The 14,997-nt window shown below is 50.8% G+C and overlaps 1 protein-coding gene across 10 annotated transcripts in view; it reads right to left on the bottom strand.

Annotated features, from left to right (window-relative positions):
- Window positions 1-2,465: 2,465 nt before the first annotated feature.
- SPEN (spen family transcriptional repressor) overlaps window positions 2,466-14,997 on the bottom strand; it is a 78,503-nt gene continuing 65,971 nt past the window's right edge. For 7 of the 10 annotated variants that reach the window (XM_054800977.1, XM_054800978.1, XM_054850103.1 and 4 more), the window contains 5 exons: window positions 6,804-14,739; window positions 5,794-6,207; window positions 4,715-4,909; window positions 4,029-4,187; window positions 2,466-3,307 (listed from right to left, as the gene is read on the bottom strand). In XM_054800977.1, coding sequence (XP_054656952.1) covers window positions 3,176-3,307; window positions 4,029-4,187; window positions 4,715-4,909; window positions 5,794-6,207; window positions 6,804-14,739 — 8,836 coding nt within the window. In that variant the 3' untranslated portion in view covers window positions 2,466-3,175. The remainder of the gene's footprint in view (window positions 3,308-4,028; window positions 4,188-4,714; window positions 4,910-5,793; window positions 6,208-6,803; window positions 14,740-14,997) is intronic. The other 3 variants (XM_054850105.1, XM_054850108.1, XM_054800980.1) reach the window with 1 other exon arrangement.

Genomic DNA, 14,997 nt, shown 5'->3' with positions numbered 1-14,997 from the left:
TAACCCCATCAACCTGTGTCTCTCTATTGGGGGGGGGGGGGTGGGGGGTGAAATTGCTGGGATGGGGGGTTTGGGGGGGGGGGGGGGGGGGGGGGGTGGTTTTGGTTTTGCAAATTTGTTTTGTGTCATGTCCCGTCCCCCGTCTCCCCCCCCCCCCCCCCCCCCCCCGCAGGGTCTTTGGGAAAGAAAAGGAGAGGAGGAGGGAGAAAAAAAAAGGTCCCGCGGAGGGGGGGGGATTACTGCGCAAGGCTGGAGGCGGTGTCTGGCTGGCCATACACGTGTCCGGCTGGATGTACAAGTGTCCGTGGCCAGCTGTACAACTGCGCACCCATCCATGTGTCCAGCTGTACTTGCAACCATCCTGGTGTCCAGCTGTACGTACAACCAGCTGGATGGCTGTGAGGCCGCTGGTGCAGCTGGCTGGACCTGCAGCCATCCATGTGTCTGTCCGTGCATCTGTCCATCTGGCTGGACTTGCTACTGTCTGTGAGTCCAGCCGGCCGTGTTCCTGGCCGTGTGGCCATCTGGGTGTGCAGCCACCTCTGTGTCCGGCTGTACAAGTGTGTGTCCATCCGTCCGTTCAGCCATGCCCGTGTGTGTCTGCATGTTCGGCCATCCCTGATTCATCCATACGCCTGGCCGTGTGTCCGACTGGACTTGCCCTGTCCATACGGCTGTCCAACCATCCATCCCCCCGTTTGTCCGACTGTACGTGCTATTGCCATGTGTCCATCTGTCCGTGCCTCTGTCCCACACCCCCCCCCCCCACCCCATTACCCCACCCAGGGTGCTGGGGGGGGGGGTGGGGTGGGTTTGGGGGCTGCAGGAGGACAGCACAAGGGTTGTACGTCCTGCTGGACACACGGACACTTGCACGTACAGCCGGACACAAGGGCGGTTGCACGTACAGTCTGCAGACGGACACTTGTACAGCCAGCCAGCCACTCACCTCCTCCATCCTTGTGCACAAAACTCCCCAAAATGGACTTTTTTTTTTTTTTTTTTGCCCCAAAGGTCCCACTCTAAAAACCCAGCAATTTCACACCCCCACCCTGCCCCGCTCACACCCCTGCCCCCCCCCCAATGGGCAGGATCAGGCCCTTTACCCCCCCCCCAACCTGTCCGTGTGTCTGGCTGTCTGTGCCCCGTCCATGTGTCCTGCTGACCTGCAACCATCCATGGGTCCAGGTCAACGTGCAACCACCTGTCCGTGTGTCCGGCTGTACGTACAACTGTCCATGTGTCCATCTGTCCGTCCATCCCACCCCAAGGGTACCGGGGGATTGAGGCCCAATCCTGACCCTGGGACGCCCCCCCCCCCCCATGGCCACAGGGCCTGGGGTCCCCTCGGCAGAGCCCCCAGACCTGGGGGGGAGGACAGGGTCAGGTGCCAGCAGCACCTTTTTGCCCTTTTTATTTTTAACCCAAAACAGGCTCAGCTCTGCCCCCAGCCCCACCTGCCCTTGGTACGGGGGTTCAGGGTCTCCCTCTCTGTAGCCCCCAAACCCCCACTGGCTTCTTTAGCAAGGTCCAGACTCCCAAATTTTCTCCAAAATCTTCTTTTTTTAACCATATTTTCTTGATTTTAACCCATTCGCAGCAGCAGTGGCGATTAACCGAGGGGGTTGGTGGCTCCCATGGCTCCCGCCACCGGTTCCCTCCTACGCCCAAGCCCACTGAAAAACACGAAGTCTGGCTCTTGTTTGTTAAAGGATGGTGAATATCAAAATCCAGGGATTTTTTTTTTTTTTTTTTGCAAGTAGATGGCACGAATCAAAATTAAAAGTGGGAAAAAAATTCCAACTTTGGTTTTCAACAAATATTTACACCACGCAAGGGCAAACAAACAAACCTTTGATAAAATTCTTTTTTCCTTTTTTTTTTTAAAACAAGAGATTGGTGACAACTCCTGGGGGAAACCCCCCAAATCTTTCCACTTCCCCCCCCCCCCATCCCGAGCGGCCGAGGGACGAGATCTGGGCGCCGAGGTGTTTTGTATTTTTTAATAAAGTTTGTAATCCAATGGACACACAAAACAAAACTGCGCTGAGAAAAAAAAAAACACAACAAAAAAACCCCAACAAAAAACAGTTCCATAAATTAATAAGTGTTAGGGAAGGCGAAGGGAGGGTATGGGGGGGTCAAAAGTCTTTTGTACAAGTGTATAACACTTCCACAGCTCATGAGACGAGGGGGGGGATGTTTAAATGAAGCGCACTTACAAATGAGTGACAATACAAAGTCTGAGTATGAAAATAAGATTTTCTCTGAAAACACATTTTTGGCACAGATTAAAAAAAAATGTATGTTGTGGGGATTTGATTTTTTTTTCTTTTTTAAAGTCAGTATTATATATATTTATATATATTATATATATATTTATATATACACACACCCACTGAGTTCTGCATATCCCACCAGGAAGGAAAATAGCTCTCCCTTTTGTTTTTTTTTTCTGTTTTGTATTTTCTTTTTTTTTTTTTCAGTGTAAACTGTACATCCCAGATGAAGAGAAGACGGCTGCAGCAGGGGCAAGTGGAGGAGAGGAAGGTTCACATCCAGAAAAAAAAACCAAAAAAAACCAAAACAAAAAACCAAAAAAACCAACAACCAATAAAATAAAATAAAATAAAAAAAAAAGATAATGTGTGAAATGATCCTTGACCCACAAATTTCAGCAGAAGTCCCCAGGTCCTGCGTTTAGTCCACGGCGCGTGTTAATGTGTGTCAAGACATCCAGAACGTCACAGCGTGTCTCCAACTGTGCAAAGGTCCGAGTCACTAATTTAGTGCAAAGGCAGTTCAGGTTCTTTTTTATTTTTTTCCTTTTTTTTTTGTTAAAAAAAATAAGCCATCCTTTATCTTTTCCCCAAAAGGAGGCACAGAAACCCAATACCAGTCCGCCTGCTGAGTGCATCAGTTGTCCGTAAGCTAAAGCAATATGTAAACATACAAGGTAGCGGAACCGCTACCCAGCAACAGTTTGATCGAGGCCGGTTAGGGCAGGAGGCTGGTAGTCTGGCAGCATTTTCTTGTTTCATTCCTTTCTCTCTCTCTTTTTATTTATTTTTATTTTAATTTTGTTTTTTTTGTGGTTTTTGTGGGCTTTTTTTTTTTTTTTGCTGCAGGGCCTTGGAAAAAAAAATAATCGTAAAGTCAGTAACCGGTAAACAGCTCATACCGACGCGATGACAATCATCAGGTGAGGAGAGATGTTGGAGATGCTGGCGAGGAGGTCCGGGGCTAGGCGGGATAGGTGGCTTTCCGAAAATTCGCAGGGTGGGAAGATCTGCAGAACGTAGGCAGGCTGCGAGGGAAACAAAAAAAACCCCAAAAAACACGGATGAGAGACAAACCGAGGTGAGGGCTGGCTTAAAATGTTTTAAAATGGGACGTTCGGATGATTTTTTAGGTGCTTAAAGGCTTGTAACTCGGTGCAGTTGTATAAAAAGGAGAGGCTGCTCAGCCAGAGCTGGCTGGTTTTAGTGCAAAAGACAAAAAAATTCCCATTAATTATCATTTCTGCGGTTGCTTTGAGCGCTGACCGCTCATTCCGGGCTGTTTATGCCCAGGGAACAGATTAAATTTGCCTCGATGCAGTAATACATCTGGAATAAACGTTTCACGTCACCAAATGCAAACGTTTTGTCTTTATGCGGCAAAGAGCAAGAAAACTCCAGGTGTCCTGGAAAAATCCAGATACAGTAATGAGGAAGAAACAGGGACTCTACTTCCAGCTGGAAAATGGGTTTGTTTTCAGCCAAAGACGCAGGGCTGTGAACAAACTGAATACACGTTTGGGTTTTTTTTTTTTTGGCTTTGCAGTTTATCTTCAGTAATTGTCACTGATTATATCGGTGTGTTTTGATTGGTGATGTAAGAAACCTGCACGGTGAACGCAGGGATTTTGTTTTAATACTAAAACCAAGCAGCTCAGCTATAACCTCAAGCAAAGACCGGGGACGGAAAGCTGTGGGTCCCGTTTATCTATTGATTTAGTTTATCTACAGGGCTTTTCCTGCCAATACCTGGTTAGAGCCGGGGTTGGGAACATTGATGATTCCTGCAGCTTGCTTGGCCTGCAGGTAGCTGATGAACGCGGCCTTCAGTGACTCAGTCTGATTCACTACATCTTCCTGGTCTCGGCCACACGGCAAGGCCAGTAATAGGCAGTAATCGCTCTCCACCTGGAAAGAAAATACAGTCATTAAGTCACACGTTTGCTGGGAACAGGCTGGTTCCTGACAGACATTCATTATCTGCAGTGGAAAATCCTCTCTGAAGTCCTTTGAAGTTACAAAGGACGTGCTGAAAGCTCGGCCAGCCCAGGAGACAGTAAAAAGGACTGAAAACTACTGATTTCCACGGCCGCCTGAATTGCACTTTCCACCTTACTCGGACGTGTTAGAGCCAGCAGGGATTTGTTCCAGGGCTGAGGGACGGGTGACTCCAGAGGTTTCCCAACCCCACCATTCCCTTTTCTACGAATGCAGAGCAACACCTACTGCTCGTGACTTGTGATCTGTATTTCATGCTCTTTGGGACGAAGGAATCCCAAAATAACATGAGACAAGCAACGAGAGCTGAGGTTTCTGTGAGAACTGGTGGGGTTTTTTTGTTATGTGGCGGGTAGTAACAGCCCGGCTTTCAGCACACAGAGATCAGCTCTTCCCAGACACGCATCCTCCCCCCCCGCCCCGTCCCGACCCCTCACCATCATTCTGCGCGCGACGCCCTCCAGCTGCGAAGCCTCCAGTCGCATGCGCTGAGCGATTCGCAGCGGCGGTCCTCCCTCCGGCGCCGGCAGGGACCGATGCGCCAAGACGTTATTACCGGAGACGAAGTGGAGCTGAACAGCGGCCGTGTCGTTTTTTAGAGCCAAAAGGCCCTGCCAGACAATCGGGTATTTCTGGAAAGGGAGGGAGAAGACATATTAAATGCAAATGAAGGAGAGAGGGATCTTAAATCCCATCTGAGCTGCTCGTTTGTCTCCAATACTTTCACAGGCAATTAAGACACCACCGCTTTAAGGACTCCGTACAGATGTAACGTCTCATTACTCCTCGTACGCGCTGGTCCAGGCTCGGGTTAGGTCCTGCTAAATCAGTAACTGTTTTTTTTTTTTCTTCCAGCTGGCTAAGATGCCTGGGTGGCTCCCTTCATCCTCACATCAGAGCACTTCCCAATCTTCCAGCCTCCCACACAGCGCGAGGCAGAGCGGGGCCGTTACAAACGCGATTTTCTCTTTTACAAACGGGAGAACTGAGAAACGGCAGCAGCAGGAGAGTTGCTCAAGGTTATACAGGAAACGCTCAGTGCTCAACTGAACTCTTGGTTCCTTGTCAGTGCCTGTTCCTCACCGTCTCCCTCCTCTTCCTCAGTCTCTAGATTTTGGGAAGCTGTGGCGTTTTTCTCTTTAACTTAAATACACCAGCACTCTTTCCTGCCAGTAAATAAAACTTTCCTAAGAAACAGCTGACTGTAAGAATGATGCAGCACTGACTGCCTGAGCCTGCAGGCTGTTTGAAACGATAATGGGAGAAACACGGCTGCTCCGCATTAACAGTGCCTTATCGCGAGACTCTAGGAAACGCCAGGCAAACGTGAACACGGCTAAAATTCACCAGGGACAGAAACAGCCCAAAGGGAGCAGACAGACGATCAATCTCCTCCTCTGCATCTGAAGCATTTTGGTGCCACAGGTGAGATAAGCTACACAGAACCTGATTATTTCTCCCCGGACGAGGAGCACGAGGCTACTCGGCCAGGAAAAGACGACGGAGCGATACTTACTGTCAGAAGCTGAACCATATCCACAGGTCTCTGCGAAACGGGGTGAGGAGATGGCTCTTGTTTGAGCGCGGACTGGGGCTCGGGGCGATTGAGGGGCAACCCTGGCGGGGCCCCGGGACCCGACGTCGTCGGGATAAACATGGATTGCTTGGGAACCGCCTGAGGTTGGTGCGGTGATGGAAGCTCCTGTTTCATTGAAATGGCAACAGGCGAAGGATAGGAGGTCTGGCCCGTGTCTGCTTGTGCCCTCTGAAGGTGGACGTGAGGGTCTATTGGTGCCGCATGCCTATTTACAGTGGGGTGGTGACTCTGTTCTGGTCCTGCTGCCGGCGGGCCCTTGGGATCCTGGGGGATCTGAGGAGTCTTGCTGCGTCCAGGCTGGCTGGGGTGCGAGTGTTCGCCCTCCGGTAGACCCTGGGAAGCAGGCGGTGGGGGGAAAAAGGAAAGATTTTAGGCCGTGGGCATATGAGAACTTGTTCGATTCAACAATAAGGCTGCCAGGACGCCGTCAGATTGCTGGTGGAGGAATCTCCGTCTCCATGCCACAGCATCAACCCTGCTGCAGTGGTGCCTGGACCAGCCTCCCCTTCCAAAGGCACCCCAGCAGCCCCTCACACCCAAGAGCCGCAACCGCATCCCCTGAATCCTGCCCCAAGCCCATCCTTAGCCAAGAATGTCTGACCCACGTGCCACCTCGATGCTGCCAATTCTCCCCCCAACACCTCTACGTCTAGAAACCTGTAGGCAGCTTCATACCTTCTGGTTGGAGTCCTAGAGTAGTTAAAAAAATGGGATTTTTTTTAGCTTCCTCTAATGCTAAGCAGCGTTCAAACCCCATTTCCCAAACAAAAATAGCTACTCTTGTGCTATGAACTTAAGCAGGGCTTGGAGACTAACCACAGAGAGCTAAACTGAGCTCCAGTGGCCACGCAGAGCTACACTGGGGCTGTAATTAGCTCAAAGCGCTCCAGATTTCAGGCAGGAGCAGAAGAAAGGGTTTTATTTCTCACCTGAGATGGGGTCATGCTCCGGGAAGGCAACCCGATCGGCGAGGCACCTGGGAACTGAGGATGCCCAAGCTGTGCCGCCGTGTGGTAATTCCTCATGTCGCCATACACAGACCGATAATCGTGAAAGGAGCTCCCCGCAGGGTGCATGATCTGTACCCCGTGCGGTACCACCACCGGCTGCGTCAAAGGCAGTCCAGGCAGCTGGCTGCTGGAGGGGACGCTGAGGAGCCGAGGCTCGCTGTGAGGAGAGTGTGCCATCTTGCCTTCGGAGGATTTTGGCGTCTCTTTTCCAGGCTGCGGGGTCTTACTGACGGGAGGAGTTTTCACAGCCCCTTCAGGCGTTCGGGATTGTCTCGTTTCCGAGTGGTGCTCGCCCACGGTGGCCATGTGCGGGTGCATGATCATCCTCACATCCCGGGGAACGTTGTACTGGTCGAGCCTGATGCTCGTGGGGTGCATGCGGTAATCCGGCTGCATCACCAGCACGTCAGACTGAACGGGGGCCGGCCCCCTGCACACCGTGGTGTGGTGGTAGTGCATCTCCTCCTCGGGGGCATGCTGAGAAGACAGAGGAGGCATGACGATGTCTCGTATCGGAGCTGGCTGGGGCGTGCTGGATCGCTGAGGTTTGATCTCTATCTGGGGTTGCAGAGCAGCTCTGGGGGAGTGGAGCGCTTCTGGGCGGATGCCGTAAGGGATGCCGGAGAGAGGAGGGGTGTTCATTCGCACCTCGCCTTGGGACAGATGGCCCAGGGACACAGTCTGCGTTACGCTGTGAGGGGGCATGATAACAGATTGCTCGGGATGCATGCTGGATATGTACTGAGGGACGGGAATTCCTGGCGCCAGCATGACCGGGGTACTGCTCGATAAAGCCGGAGACGAGGTACTGCCAGGATGACAAGTCCGGGGGAATGGCGATGGCGAGTGCCCGCTAGTACGTGGCGAGTGCGGCTCCTGTTTGGTGACCCCCAAGTGGGAAATCGCCCGGTCGGTCGGGGTGCTGGGTCCCGAGCTGACGTGGTTTGCTTCCGAATGCATTTTCCCAGAGAGGGAAGGGTGGTGAGGACTAACTCCAGGACTCAGGTTGGAGGGTTGCAGAGTCTTGGTCTCCACTTTCAGAGCAGCTGGATCAGACAGTTTTTTGTTCACAACCATCTGGTTGTGGACGAGTACAGGTGGAGTGTTTACAGTCTGCGTGAGTACTTTACCGGGCTGAGACGCTGGAGTCTGGACAGAAAGGTGGGATGAGTCAGATTTCTCCAGCGCAGTACGCTCTTGTTTAACGGAGGAGATGACGGGCGACGTATTGTAAGGTTGAGTTCCTAGTACCAAAGAAGAATGGGTGGAAACAGTCCCGTAACCTGCCGAGGTCTGGGAGCCTTTCGGCGTCGGCTGAGATGGCGTGATAGGTTCCTGTTTAATCTGAGACTTGGATACAGACTGCTGAAACTCTATGTCAACAGCGCTGGCTGGGGGAATCTGGCTGATCTTGGCACTGATTCGCTGAGGGCCTTCTGTCTTCTGCCCCGAGTAACTCAGAAGCACTACGCCTTCCGAGGTGTTCACCCGCAGCCCTGGACTGGACCCAGTCTCTACAGGCCTCTCCTCGATAATAGACATCGATCCCGGGTGAAACCTACTGTTATCATTTGTGCTTGACCTCTGCTTAAATTTCGGTGAGGGAGCATTGACGAGACACGTTTGGGTTTGGGGAGCTTGCTTCACCAAGGTGATCCTCGGAGCCTCCTCCAGATCTACACTGTGGGGCATCCTGCTGATAACAGAAGTGGCTTTGGGAGCAATCACGGTACTTAGCTTTTCCTTCTCGCTGAACACCGGTGCTTCGGCCACCGGTGGGTCCAAGGCGTTGGTGATCGGAACTGCTGGCTTCTCCTCCGAAACTGGCTTTATGGCCTCTACCGCGGGGTGGAGGGGTGTCTCCTCCAAACGAGGTGCGCTCACCGGCTCAGCATGCGTCGTCGTCACGTGCGTGGAGGTTATGCTCGTTGCCGAGACATACTTGGGCTCCATGAGTATCTTCCTCAAAGTGCTGGAGTTCGTATCGATATCTGACGCTTTCGTGTCTGGTGGGAGAGCGGGCGGGGGCGTGGAACGGGCACGGGATTCCTCATGCCTTACCATCCACTCTGGCACCTTGGCAGCGCCGGAGTGAAGGGGGACAATCGCAGCTGGCACGGGGGTGGGCAGCTTGGCTGCTGCTGAGGGGACGGCAGGAAGGGCTGTGTTTGGGGCGCCCGGCGGCGTGATGGATGCATTCTCCATGGGTGACCGTATCTTGAACCCACTCTGACTCCCCTCGTCGAGGGGAACTGGCGGGGCAGCCAGGTCCAGAGGAGCTGGAGCGGGCGCTTTTGGAGAGGTGCTGCTCTCAGCGACAGCTTCGTGCGCGGTCACGACATCAGCAGCTGCGGCCTTGCTGGCATCAGAAACGCTTGGCTCCACGGACACCTGAGCTGCGTTTTTACTTTGCTTTTCCTCCTTCAAGGCTTCTTCGGGTTTTGCCTTTACTTCGTTGGCAGGGGGCGACTTGCTCTGCACTCTCTCAGGCTCGAAAGCATTGACTTCAGCAGTGTCGCCCTTTCTGCCCGTGCTCCTTTTGCGTCTCTGCCGCGTGGTTTTCTGACGGCCCTTTTCCTTCCGAGCAACTTCAGCCTCCTGCAAGGTCTCAGTCTCCTGCGCAGAGTTGGAAGATTCGCTGAAGCTGACTTCGGCCTCCTTGCTCTCCGTCTCTACCGCTGAAGGGGCAGAGCTGGGAACCGGCTGCACCGCGGGCTCGACGGCAGCCTCAGTTTCTAGGATATTATTTACCGCCTGATCAGTCTCGGGCTCCATCTCCTCCCGAGGGGATGGTAACACCAAGGGCTCTGCGGGGATTTCGGCTTCCGATTCAGCAGGATACGTCGAGGGTGCAGGAAAGCTTTCTGTCTCTCCAGAAATATCATTGATGATGGAGCCGATGGCTGCTGCCAGCTCCGTTTCACTAGCCTGATGTGCGGGTTTATCTCCTTCCTCCTCCTGACGCACTTCAGGCACGTCTGCTGCCGGCTCTTTGTAGGTAGAAATTGATGGAGGAGTTTCGGTGAGTTTTGCAATATTCTCCACAGCCTGCTCGAGTTCGATCTGTTTTGCTAACTGGGCAGCTTCAGGGGACTGCTTTGGTTCCCGCAGCACCTCTTTTTCTGTTTCTGGGAATGAATCTTCTACCTCGTTCTTAGCAAAATGGGGTGGCAAGATGTCCTCTTTTGGGGGGTTCTTCATTTTGGCCGGCGACACTGCCACCGGCTCTGCCTCTTCATCAGTTGGCCGCAAGGCACCCTTGACTTCGTCCACGTTGAGGCGTATTTCTACATTTTTGAGACACACGGATGCTTTATCTACAACAGTTTTGGTATTTTTATACCTTCCCCTTTTGGATTTCGTAACCTTTTCTGGCACCGGCTTCTTCTCAATGATCTCAACTGTGGGGATTTCTAGCTGGTTCTTCTCCACATCCAGTTCTTTCCGATCACGTTTCTGCTCGCTCACTGCCGGTTCTTTCTCAGTGGCTTTTGCTTTATTGCTGTTGTCACCGACGCTCGATTCCTGACCGCTCCTTTCAGCAGCATCTTCAGATTCAGCTGAAGTATCGGCTTTTGGTTCGTTCTTCCCTTTCTTCCCCTGTTGGCTGGTAGCAGCGGATGAGTGACTGTGTGTTAACTTCTGGGATCTAGGAGACCTCCAACCTTCTGCAGGCTTAGGAGCTTCCACGGCATCTTTAGTTTCAGCCTCCTCCGCCTCTTGCTGTACCGGTTCTGTCTTTATTGGAGAGATGTCCTCCTCCGGCTTACGGCGGGTTTTCGGAGGTCTTCCCCTCCTTGGGGTCGTAGGAACAGTTGTCACCGTTTCCTGTGGTTCCTTTTCCACTCTCTTCCTGGTGGATCTAGTGACCTCCACAGAGTCCTTCACTGGAGATGGGCCTTCATTGTCCCCTGTGGTAGCATAGACTGACCTTACGTTTCTGCGCCTAGTCCGGCCTATCGGCAAGCTTGGCTCCACGTTTTCTGGCTCTGTAGCAGAACTAGGGGATTTAGCAGCATTCCTCGAAACCTTCTCCGCCTCCACTTTCAACTCAGAAAGTTTCTGCGTCTCCCCACGAGGGGAGCTCGACCTTTTGAGTTTTTCACGGTCAATTCTTTCGCTCTTTCTCGTGACGGGCTTTTCCATCACGTTAGCTGCAGCCGATTGCACAGGAGTCTTGGAGCGCTTACTCTTGTAGGACTTTTTATCTTTTACAACAACTGGAGGTTCGACTTCCATATCGTTGTCAGAAATGGGTGGCAGGACCTCAGCAGCCGCCTCCACCTTTTGATTCATGCTAGCATCAGTGTTGGCAGAAGGTGGAGGATTTTCTTCTTTAGGTTCAGCGGCCTCATCGGACTTCTGAACTAGCTTGGGTGGAGGTGGAATCAACTGGGCAGCTTCAGGTTCTGGATCTGCACTGATGTCTGCTCGGGAAAACGAAGTTCTGGGAGTAGCAGGCTTGGTATCCAAGTATGAAGGATGCTCTGCTGCCACAGCGTCTTCCTCCAGTGCCAGGGTTGTAGCAACAACTTCTTTACTAGCTTCTATGACTGGCAGGGGTTCGGTTTGCTCAGATAGTTCGATTTTGACAGGAGCAGCAAGTTCAGGAAAAGGTTTTTGTTCCTCTGCTGCAGTAGCAGGTTCAGATGGTTTTTCTTCTTTTACAGAAGCTGTTTCCACCACCACCTTTTCGTTTGCTACCTTCTCAGAAGCAACCGGTGCTGGTTCCTGTGGTAGGACAGTGACCGAAGAGGGACCAACCACTGAGGAAGTTTTATGTTCTGGTTCCTTACTATCAGGAACTGCTTCTGGCGTTTTCGGCCGGTTTTCTTTATCTTCCTGTTTTTCCACTTCTTTTGGTTTCTGATCTTTCTCCTTTTCTTTCTGCTGCATTCGTGTCAGTTCAATAAATCTACTGTGGAAGAGAACCACTGGTTCTTGCACCAAATCAGCCGCGCTGTTAGTCCCATCAGAGGAAGACTGTCTCCCATACAATCTACCAGAAATGAAGTCGAGATCATCGTCTTTTCTCTCTAAATGCTGCAGGCGCTTGGAGTCCTGTTCAAAGATTGAACTATGCAAAAACCGAGAAGCGAACAGTTCCTGTCTCTCTTGTTCCTCCTCTTTATGATCTTCTTTCTTATCATCCAGTTTTCCACCTTCTGAATCGGTCCTGATTTTTTTCTTTTTCATATACCAAGATGGAATAGGTCTCGGAGCCGAGTCAACCTTCTCTTTGTCTTTATTGTTTCTAAAACTAGCAAATCTTGAATCCCAATCTAGAAAGGACCAGTTTTCTTCTCTGGACGAAGACAGAGATTTAGCTCTTTCAAGCAAGGCCTTTGTGTCTGGTGTGATTGTCTTGTCCAATGCAAAAGAGTAAAATTTATTTCTTTCTAAGGAACTTGACAGTCTTTCCTCTCTTTCACGTAACTTCTCTTCTCTGTCCCTCAATAAAAAAGACAACCTGGAACTCTCTAACAAGGACGAGGCTTTTGGGGAATGGGGCTTGTTTTCACTGTCATCATCCGAATCTGAAGGCACCTCCCCAGGTTCCAGGTCTCGGACAGAGCGCTTGCGTATGCTGTCTCTTTTGACGATGCTGCTTGGAAAGCTGGTATCAACTCTACCAGGCTCCTGCTTCACTTGTGTTTCCCACCTACTCGAGTCATCTTCAGAACTCAGTACGGATAGTTTTATTTTAGCCATTTCTGCCATCTGCTCCCTTCTGCTGGAATCATAAGGATTAAATTTCAGCGAGTCCTCCCTCACAGTCATGTTGGAGTACGAAAGACTCTTTTCTTCTATTTTAGGCGACTCTTTGGTTTCCTTTAATGGCATTAGCCTCGGAGAATCGAGCGTGTCGTCATCTTCATGAAAAGGGAAGTGTCTGATACTAGGGGAACAGGATGTCCTCTCGGAGTCCTCACTCACCTGACGAGAACTTCTGTAGTTTCTTTCTCTTTTAGTGCTAATTTCAAAGTCAAACTGGTCAGTCTTTTTCCTTTTGCTTGGTGGAGAGTCATCGGTAACGTCTTGCGGAGGTTTTCCCACCTCGTGGACCAAGCTCCGTCTTTCATACTCATCCACATCTTTCTTCGGACTGCCAAACTTCTCAGACTTTGCGATCTCCATTTCCAGCTGCTGTTTTAACCTGCGACTTTGCTCCATTTGTTTCCTGTAGCTTTGCGTGTGGTCGATGTCAATGCCAATTTTCTCCTCCGTATCAGTCGACTGAGGTTTCTCTTGGCCAAGTTTATGGTCGGGTGTGTCTTCAGGAAGACCAGAGTAATTCTTCCTTGCGTCCTCTCTCTCTGTTCCTTGGTCGTCTAGTAGCTGTACCTGTTTATGCTGGGGTTTTACGGGGTTCAATTTTTTAGAAGAGAGTTCCTGAACTTCCCCTGGTTCATCGGCTGTCTCCATCAGCCTCGCCTGCGAATCGAGAGTGGAACGCATGCCAATCCCACCAACATTAAGAGTCTCCTGAATTTCTTTGGGACTAGTAGCAGGAATAAGTCTTTCCAGTTTGAGTTTTTTAGATTCCCTTTTCAGCATCTCCTTCCTCAGGGGTTTTCTCTCCAATTCTCCTTCCCTTAACATTGCCGTTTCTCTAGACGAAGCTGTTGCATCAAGCTGCTTTTTCAAAACCATGCGCGCATCTTCCTCATCTTGGCTGCTTCTTTTTACGTCCAGTTTTTGCCTGTCAGGCTTCAGATTTGCATCGGCAAAACGTCTTTTACGAGCCTCCAACTTGTCTAAATCCACCGCGTTTGCCCCCTCGGAAGTTTGCTCTGTCTTCAAGTGCTTTTTGGGTTTCAGTTTTCCCTCCTTATCCACCACTTCTACGTGACTGGCAATTGCCTTCTCTTTTTGTACCTTGGTTCTGACAGGTTCCAGTTTAGACTGATCAGACTTGGTTTGCTCCGCTTGAGATGTCTGTGTTTTTTGTTCAAGAAGTGGGGACTTCATAGTGTCATTATCAAGTTTTGCTCTCAGTTTCTCCAAAGTGGGCTGATCAATAACTTTCCCTTCCTTTTCTTTAACTCGGGTCAACACGACACAGGGCATTAGTTCCAGGCGGTTTTTAGCTGTCCCTTCTTTGTCACCTCTCTCTTTACTTTGTTTACTGTTGCCTTTCAATTTTTCAGGGCTGGGCTCTCTCTCATTCTCTTGATCCGTTTCAGAAGACTGAGAGCTGGGCGAATGGATTTTTGCTTTTCGTTTTTGCTTATCGGTTTTCTCCTTTTCTAATTTTTCTGGCTTTTCCTTTCTCACCAAGCGTTTCTCTTTGTCGACTCTCTCCTGGTCGAAAGCACGCTCTTTCTCTGTTTTTTCGTTTTTTGCGTAACGTTCCACACGGGCTTTGTCGAGCTTGTCATATCGCGGAGGAGACAGAGAGCTGCAGCTGCCACTGCGATCCGATGACCTGCTGTAAATCCTCCTCTCCGAATCACTCTGCAGCCGTTCCGATTGTGAGGGAGACGCTCCAGGGCTCTGCGGACGCCTGGAGTGCGTGGGACTCTGGCTCCGTTCAATCGGTCTCCGTTCATGGTCTCTGTCCCGATCAGATTCGAACCGTTCCCTCTCCCGCTCTCTCTCCCGTTGTCTGTAGCTGTACTCCCTTATGTCTTGCTCGTACGGATCGCCTCTGTAATCCCTGTACTCGCGCGGGTCATCGTAGTATCGTGGGTCATAGTAGTCTCCTTGGTAGGGATCCCACTCTGCATAAAATTCTCTGCCTCGAGCTGGGTATTCTCGCCGAGGATCTTCAGGATACGTCCCTGGAGTCCGAACAGTCTCATAGTAAGTACGATCAGGGGCATATTCGTAAGATCCTCTTCTTTCATCTCTGCTAAATATAAGAATAAACAGATTAGTTTTCCTTCTCAACCAACGGACTGTGTTACCACGTTCTTTGCAATGTAGGGGAATCGGTTTATGACAATTCGTTTGTATGTGCATCAAGGCAAGCGTACACACCTGCATACAGAGATTTAACAATGAATCGGTGCGCGGTGAATTAAATGGTTTGTTAGCTTATCAAATACCATATGTAGTTAAGTGGTCTCTTCATGACAGCATCTTCTCACCACCCTCACTGCTTCATTTT

This window comes from Grus americana, chromosome 21, assembly GCF_028858705.1.
Source record: "Grus americana isolate bGruAme1 chromosome 21, bGruAme1.mat, whole genome shotgun sequence".
In the NCBI taxonomy this organism is placed as follows: Eukaryota; Metazoa; Chordata; class Aves; order Gruiformes; family Gruidae; genus Grus; species Grus americana.
Note: the sequence above shows the minus strand (reverse complement) of the source record. Positions and strands in the feature narration are given on the sequence as shown.